We start from the raw sequence: 8,330 nt of genomic DNA on the forward strand, positions 1-8,330 counted from the left end.
ATATGGGCATTATTGTTAACATCATTTTATATACAAGGGCAAAACAGCCCCATAGGAGAGGATATTTAGTACAAAGGACTTACGCTGTCTAGCAAAATTTCCAAAACGGAATGCTAAAAATAAAGGACACAATGCTATGAATGGCAAGAAAGACACCACATTGTTATTCTATGCTTTAAATCTTGAAAAAGTTATCTTTGCTTTGAAACAGATGGCGTTCTTGCATTTACTGTTTGGACTGTGACTGGACCATAGTATAAATTGTGCTAAAAAATTGTAGATGTCAGACACAACTAAAACAGACTATGAGAATTATTGTTAACAGCATTTTATATACAAGGGCAAAACAGCCCCATAGGAGAGGATATTTTGTACAAAGGACTTAAGCTGTCTAGAAAAATTTCAAAAAAGTAATTCTACAAATAACGCACAAACGTATATTAAGGGAACGAACGACCCAAATGTTTTTTTTCCCTTATTTAAACACTTGGGATTGAGAACTAAATAATTCGATTGGGTGCGCGAACCCTCCCGGTACATGCGTTGTCCAATGCCCATTTCTGCGTTATGACGGCTTGTCGTCTGCATTAAAATAATTCAACTTATCCGGCCAACCGCAAACAGCAAAGTGTCAAAGATGGAATTCACTGAGAAACTTATCTTATCAGTAAGATTCTATCAAATTATATATGATAAAAAGCATCCTGACTACTGTAAGCGCCATTTGTTGACTAAAGCTTGGGAAAAAGTTTCAGAGGAAGCTGGTCTAAAAGGTAAGAAGGAAAATTTTACTAGGCAAGTCTAGCCTAGCTAGACTTTTTGGTGAATTAGTGCAGATTATTTCCCACAGTAAAGGTGCAGATTAGTCATCCCTGTAGTGTGGGATACAGAGGCGCTACCCAAATTATAAGGATATAAACAAGGAACGGATTTGTTTGTAAATGTTCAGATTAGCTAACCATAATTAAAACAAACAATTTCCTACTGTTTTTTATTAAGCCAATTGGCCTGTAAACTTGCAATGATATTGTCCAGTATAAGCACAATTTAAACAAATCAGTGCCTACTGTGTATCCTTATTCTAATGTTCGAGCTTCTGCACCCTACACTACAGTGGTAGCCAGTCTGTACCATTATCAATCTATTATTGTTGTGTATCTACTGGACAGTATCTGGGCAACTTTACTGCCTATTTTACTGGATAATATACAGTAAGAAATAGGTTGTTTTTATCAATGGTAGCTAATCTGAACCTTTACTGTTCCCCCTCTAGTGGGAGGGAGCAGAGACCCTCCAACACAACTAGGATAAACAGTAAAAAGTGAGTCATTTGTATTCTGCTTCTACTGAAAAGTATCTATGCAACTTTACAGCCCAATGGACTGAATAATTAACAGTTAAAAATAAGTTGTTTTTGCCAGGGGGAACTAGTCTGCACCTTTATCTTTACAGATTCTTGAATTAAAAAAAAACTAGCTCCAGTTTAGTTTTTTGCTCACTTGACGTTTGTGTTGTAGGCTCCTTGGTAAACCTGTTATATAGCTGCCCATGTGACATATGGTGCAGGTGTACTGGCCAATAGAACCAGGATATACAGTAAAAAGTGATTTGTTTCTATTCTGCTACTACTGGACAGTATCTGTACAACTTTACAGCTAAATTGGATGAATAATATTGAGTAAAAAAATAGGTTTTGTTTACAGTGGGCAGCTCTACTACAGGTTTGTGTCCTTGAAAATTTTGATTTATAATATCAGAGGAATGAATATTCAGAGTAATTGATTATTGCATTTGGACAGAACATTAAATTTTCAATTGAACAGTATATTTATTTCTTATCTATTTTATTATGGCCCTGTGTTCCAAATTGATCAATTTTTCATTGGTCCCTGTCACCATAATGTCACCATGCATTGGTTGCCAGAGAGTAAACATAAAGTAATTTGCTACCTTTTAGATCAAATTCCATTTGTATTGTGATAACTCTACACCATATACTGCAGGGGTGCCTAATCTGTCCCTGTATCAATGATTGAAGTAGCATCTCATAGCCAACAAAAGCTTTAGGTCCTCTTGAGCACATTAGCTTATGTTTTTTTTTAATAAATAAGGATATAATCCTAAACAACACAGCCCAACCCTCTCATAAAAGAGGAGTAGGGAATCTGTTTTGGTACCCATGCCAAACTATCTATTTTAAGATCTCTTGGATTAATTTGTATATATTTATTATTTCTGCTTGTACTTGACATCTACACTAAGACCTGTATTAAGTTGCAGTCGCACCTAGGGTCCAGGCTTCGACAGTCACATTGAGTATTCTCTCTTGATCAGATATGTGTTACTGGCCACTTATTTGTTGAAATATAAATTATATTTTACCTCATAAAGTATTTTCATCATCTAGTTAGTGAGCAAATCACGAAGAAAATGACTGGGTAAGGCTTACAAGCAGAGTTTCACTAGTGACATATAGTAGGGATTCCTCATCCAATTGCATAATAAAATTTGATGATGTAAAAATGATGTAGAAGATTGAATCTATTAAACTCGTGTGAGGGTAAAATGGTGTTTTAATAACTGTTTTCATTAAAGTTAAAAGACTTTAACAAAAAGTTCAACATAACCCAAATAATTTCATCATTTTATTAAATGACACCTATTTGGGATAAACTACATTTTCCTAGTTCTGTGATATTTATAAATTCCACATGTCTTCTAAAACCATATTTTATGAAATGATTATGCAAATCAAATTTTCATCCAGCTTTCTTTCAGTTGAACACTGTCAAAAACAGTGGAGATCCCTTCGAGATGGCTTCAACAGGGAGAAAAAGGCCCAACTGTCCAAGAGTGGGTCTCAGGGAGGACGAGACAAGAAGCCTTGTAAGTGGTTTCAGAGCCTTCTGTTCCTTGAAGATCACATTGCAGATAGACAGACAGAGTCAAATTTTGCAGAAGTACTAAATGTAAGTATCTCATATTGCTGATTGACCGGGCAATATTTTAGTATACTTAGTCAAATATTGAATTAGCAAAGGTTGCAAGTTTAATGTTCCATCAGCCAATCATGCCACACACACATACTAATGCTTTTACTCAAAGATGGTGGGGAGTCTTCCTTCCTATTAGTCAAGGAGTCCAAAAAGTTTTATTTTTTGAAGCAAAGCTTTGCAATAGGAACCGAGTCCTTATATGGATTAAATTAAAAAAAAACAAGTGAACGGGGTGGGCCCATCCTCAAAGTCGTGCAATGGAATATAATGAATGTAAGATTATAAAAAAAATCTTGATTAAAGATTACTCTTAAAGATTGAGTGGGTTAGGAGGGGCCCGCCCCTGTAATGTACGGAATCAGGTCTGTTCGTTTTAAGTTTTAACGTCGGTCCTTACTTTCATTTAAAAAAACTTTTTTTTTTTTAATTTAATTTTTGAACGGTTTTGAATTAATGCAGGTTTTGATTTTGGCTCACCGTACATTAATAATTAAAAAAAAAATTGAATATTAATTTTACTTTTATTTGGTTAAATGGCTTTCTTCAAACCTGTTTACTTTGATTTACGAGCGTTTTTATTAGTAATAAATATACGTAACTTACGAATTAACTTACGTAACGAACCTCTTTATTCTTAGATTTTGAATACGTATATTAGAGGGTCGCCCCCTAGTCAATAACTTGCTCTTTAATCTATAGTTCGAATTTTGTTCCAATTCTTTAAAAATGACCCATTAATCACAAATGCCGTTAATTAGAATAAATATCTCTTATGAAAGTACTAAATAATCTTTGGCTTAAAGAGCGAGGTATTGACTAGGGAATGAACCCAATCATATACGTAATGTTTTCTGTCGTTTTAAGTTTTTATGTTGCTCCTTACTTTCAGTTAAAATACTTGTTTTTTTATGTATAATTTCTGATCTTTATTTAAATAATTCTGGGAAATCTGGCGCCCCCTTCATAGCAATGTCCCTTCTACCATGACCACGTCCTTCATGGTAAGATCCTCCCACATAACCCCCGAATCACCCCCCCACCCCCCACTACCACAAAAAATCCTCTCTGAAAACGTCTGTATACTTCCCAATAACCAATACTATATGTTAACATTGGGTAAAGAACATAACTTTCAGCCCTCTCCCCGGGGAATCCGGGGGATTAAGTCATTCTAAAAGACATAGTTATCATATTTTCGACCATGCTGAACAAAATAGCTATCTCAAAATTTTGATCGGGTGACTTCGGGGAACAAACAGACATGAGAATGGGGCCTAGTTGCCCTCCATTTTTTTGGTAACTTAAAAAGGGCACTAGAACTTTTAATTTCCGTTCGAATGAGCCCTCCCACGATATTCTAGAACCACTGGGTCGATACGATCACCCCTGGGAAAAAAAATACAAACAAATAAACATGCATCCATGATCTTTCTTCTGGCAAAAAATGCATAATTCAAAATTTTTTATATTTATTTTTCATTTTGATTTTGTTGGCAAATGTTTTTTTGTTTTCAATAAATAATAACAAATTAAAAAAAAAAAATCAAGATAAAAATTATAATCTGAATTATATAAAGTTATAAAATATGAATACCTTCATATAACATTCATCTATTTAATATTCCCGTAAAATAATAATTAAAATTTATTTTTTGAAAATGTAGTAGAATGAAAATGATCCCATCCACACAAAAAAAAAAAAATAAAAAAATTGGATAGACCCACTGGGAAATAGACTTCTGAGTTTGGATAAGATGCACGTTACCTGATTCTGCAGTAGAGGGTGCAGAGGTACAGCCCAACTTAAGCAGGATAGGTAAAAAGTGAGTTGTTTATTTTATATAATGTCTCTACAAATGACTGTCTCTGCACCCTATACTGGTGACGTAACTAATCTGCAACTTTAACTTGAGATTTATACACAAGGTCAAAATTCAAAGCAATTCCAAAAATTAAGAATTGACTTCTCTTCTTGAGTAAATAAAGAGCTAATAGTTTTTTTCTGCTTTTTGCTCAATCCCATATTTGCGTTAAAACGGGTACACCGGGCCGATTTGATATGGACAGTTCTGCGTTATTGCTGCATCCCTTATGCGTGAGCCGTTTTGCGTGAGAAAAAAAACCGGATCTGTGTGAACCAAGGGTATGCTTTAAATCTTGAAAAAGTTATCTTTGCTTTGAAACAGATGGCGCTCTTGCATTTACTATTTGGACCGTGACTGGACCACAGTCTAAATTGTGTTAAAAGGAAAACATGTAATATGTTTGCTTCAAAATGAAAAATAAATGAAACGAATTTATGTTATTACTAGATTTGAATAGCACTTCTTTGTACTAATTTATTTATTTTTTTATATATTGATTATTTTTTTATATTTTTAAATTTAAATTTAAAAAAAAAAAAATAATAAATATAAATAATGTTTGTTTTTTTTTTTTTTAAGGCCAAATAAAATAATATTATAAAAAAAATAATATTTTGTTAGGGCAACCCCATACATTAAGCAAAACCGGAGGAAGTTAGACTAAAAAACGTTTAGAAAACTTGGACTTAAGAATTTTCTGAACGTAAATGTGAACGAAACAACTTTAATAAAAATAAACAACGTGGAAACCAACAGAATTAAACAAATTAAAATCGGAATTTGAAGATTTAAAAAACAATCAACGCGAAGAACTAACACAAATATAAAAAAAAAAAAATGATCTGAATTATACAATTTTAAAGCCAACAAACATAATATCAAAATCAAACCACTTGCCAAACTATTTGATTCTCAATAAGAAACAGTACGAGCCCAGTACTAAATTAGGGACGGGATTGTTAAAAATTCTTTCTTTTGCTAGGTAAGTTCTTGCCCTTAGGTCAGCTCGTGAAAAAACTGCAGCATATATTGTTCAATGATAATCAGTGCGTCAAATTGTGGCTGTGTTTCTTTTTATTGTTTGTTTCTGCGTTGTTTATATAAAGCTTATTTTGGTAAAACTTTAAATTCTTAAATAAGTTCATGGAACATGAATAATATTTTAACTTTTCATAGAGCCATGTATGTGACATACATGTGTAACATAGGTTTTAAAAGGGACTCCAGCCGAAAAATTTTTTGTTTTCACTAATTCAGTCACAAATTTAAACTTATATTGCCCGTATCAAAGGTTAAAATCTATTGGTGCGCAGCTGACCATGGCCCGACACACATTTTGTCCATGCCTTTTCCCTACTCTGCTCTCTTCCCTATGGCTTTCTCATAATGGCTTTAAAGTCGTCGATCACCAGTTGGGCAAGTTCAAGAGGAATTTCGCAGTTGCTGAAGCGGGTTCCAAGTATTATTTTAGTAGCAAGTTTTGTCAGACACCTAGTTCTGCTGACATATAAGCAGTGTTTTGAGTTTTGGGACCCTAAAGGGACAACAATACTCAAGGATAGGCCTGATGTAGGATGTAGACGCCAGTAGGAGTTGGCAATCAGAGAAGCCAGACCTGTGCATACTTTTTAAACTCTGGATTGAGTAGTGACATTTGCGTGCAACATTGTCAACATACAGCTTAAACAAGCAATCACCTGTAAATGTTACATCTAGAATGTTTGCAATGAAAACAGTTGGAAACAGCACATTTGAGCTATAATGTCCCGCTTGAGTGGATTGAATTGTAGAACTTTCGATTTCTGTTCATTCACTTGTAGGCCATTTGATTGACACTGGGTGATGAAGCCCGTGAAGAAAGTCTGGTCAAACTACTTCTTTGCTACCGCATTCTGTGTTGTGTACTTGAGAAAGGCAGACAAGTCGTAAACTAACTTAAAATACTCTCCAAATTCTGCTAGGACTGGGTTGATGACGGCAAGGAATAAAAGAGCAGTTAGTTTCATCCCTTGGGGGCAGCCGTAGTCCTGACCACTCTGAGCAGGTGTGTTGGGCAAACAAAGGATGAACTAATTACTGTGGACTTTGGAAGTAGGCCAATGATCAGCCTGCAACTCAGACTTGGGCCGTTTTAAACCAACTCAAGTCTTAACTCATTTTTACTCCAAGTTTCCACAATCTACAAATCACCCTTCAGTCAGACAGATTGAAAATCTTTGCAAGATTCCGGTCTGAAAAATGTTTAAAATTCTTACCTTCATGCAAAAAGGTTATGGGTAGAAGGGCGGTGGGTCGAAGGGGCAATGGGCTAGATTTTTAGCTCTAATCATAGTGGCTTAAATCTCCTTCATGATTTTAGTCTTAGCAAGCTGCAGCACGCTCACCTTTTTACTACTAAATTTTTTGAGGAGAATGGACAATTTGAATAACGTGGGAACATTGCCCCTTGCACAACGTGGTTTATTCTCTCCTCCCCCTGAAGACACATTTTACTAATCATTTGACCAGTTTAAGTGAAAGTGCAAGGTCGGAATTTTAATTCGGTCACTGACGAGGCTGCAGGGTTTCTCGGGACAAGTCGGGCAGAGTTGAACCCTGAAATAAATGGTTAATTTTATTCATTTAAAATTTATATGGGATTTGAATAGACTGGGCAGCAAATATTATTTGATGAACCAAAGAAAACATCAGACGAATTTCATAAAAAAAAAGAATAATAAAAAAACGTACACTTTATTGTTAGCATCGAAAACTAACTAATTCTGATTATATAATGGATATATACTCGGTTCAAGTACCCTTTGTATAGTGTCACTGGAATGTTTGCCACTGGTGTCTGGCTGGAAGTTATGAACACTTACCAATTATATACGGTGAGAGTAACCTTAATAAGCTGCAGAGTGGTATCGTTTGTTTAGGCATATTAGTGTTTGACACGTTGAAACTATTGGTAATGTGTTTGATTGCATATCTTGACCAGTTTGATACTATCACTAATTGTTTTCTATTTTAATTGCAGATGGAGAATCCGCCAGACGAGAATTCAGTGAGAACTGGAGCATAAGTCACACTAGTCAGAGCTACAGTTCCAAAAGATCTTTAAAATATCTTAGCTGATAAATTACCGGTCCGAATTCAGGCGTTTATTGGTGTTTGTTATCATTTTGCTTTCTAAGCTCATATCAGTATTTTTTTCAGCCGAGGAACCAAATTTGGTTTCGGCAGTCGAATCTTACGTCGCTTGATGAAAAACTGTTAGTGGTTATTCAGGTCATTTTATTCCGGATTTTTGGCTCATAAAAATCGTCTTTCCGGATGGTATAATTTACTATTAATTTTCTACTTTAGATTGGTCTTCAATGGATCTTCAATGGTCTTCAATGGATTCTTGTAGCGATGTCGCTTGGTTTATTTTTATTAGCAAAAATTACCGTCATCTGTCTAAGCTTAGACTAACCTGTCGGACTGA

The 8,330-nt window shown here is 34.8% G+C and overlaps 1 protein-coding gene across 1 annotated transcript; it reads left to right on the forward strand.

The window, feature by feature from the left end:
• Positions 1-637: 637 nt before the first annotated feature.
• LOC148954593 (transcription factor Adf-1-like) lies at positions 638-7,925 on the forward strand. Its single transcript, XM_089086359.1, has 3 exons — positions 638-773; positions 2,779-2,969; positions 7,881-7,925. Exons 1-3 carry the CDS (start codon positions 638-640, stop codon positions 7,923-7,925), a joined length of 372 nt encoding a protein of 123 aa, XP_088942485.1.
• Positions 7,926-8,330: the final 405 nt, after the last annotated feature.

This window comes from Artemia sp. Qi Xiang Cuo, chromosome 3 (genome assembly GCF_049724085.1).
Source record: "Artemia sp. Qi Xiang Cuo chromosome 3, ASM4972408v1, whole genome shotgun sequence".
Classification (NCBI taxonomy): domain Eukaryota; kingdom Metazoa; phylum Arthropoda; class Branchiopoda; order Anostraca; family Artemiidae; genus Artemia; species Artemia sp. Qi Xiang Cuo.

Coding starts and splice junctions, on each gene's coding strand:
- LOC148954593 (XM_089086359.1), top strand. CDS start 638: ATGGAATTCACTGAGAAACTTATCTTATCAGTAAGATTCTATCAAATT. Junction 774..2,778: donor AGAGGAAGCTGGTCTAAAAG/GTAAGAAGGAAA, acceptor GCTTTCTTTCAG/TTGAACACTGTCAAAAACAG. Junction 2,970..7,880: donor ATTTTGCAGAAGTACTAAAT/GTAAGTATCTCA, acceptor TTTTAATTGCAG/ATGGAGAATCCGCCAGACGA.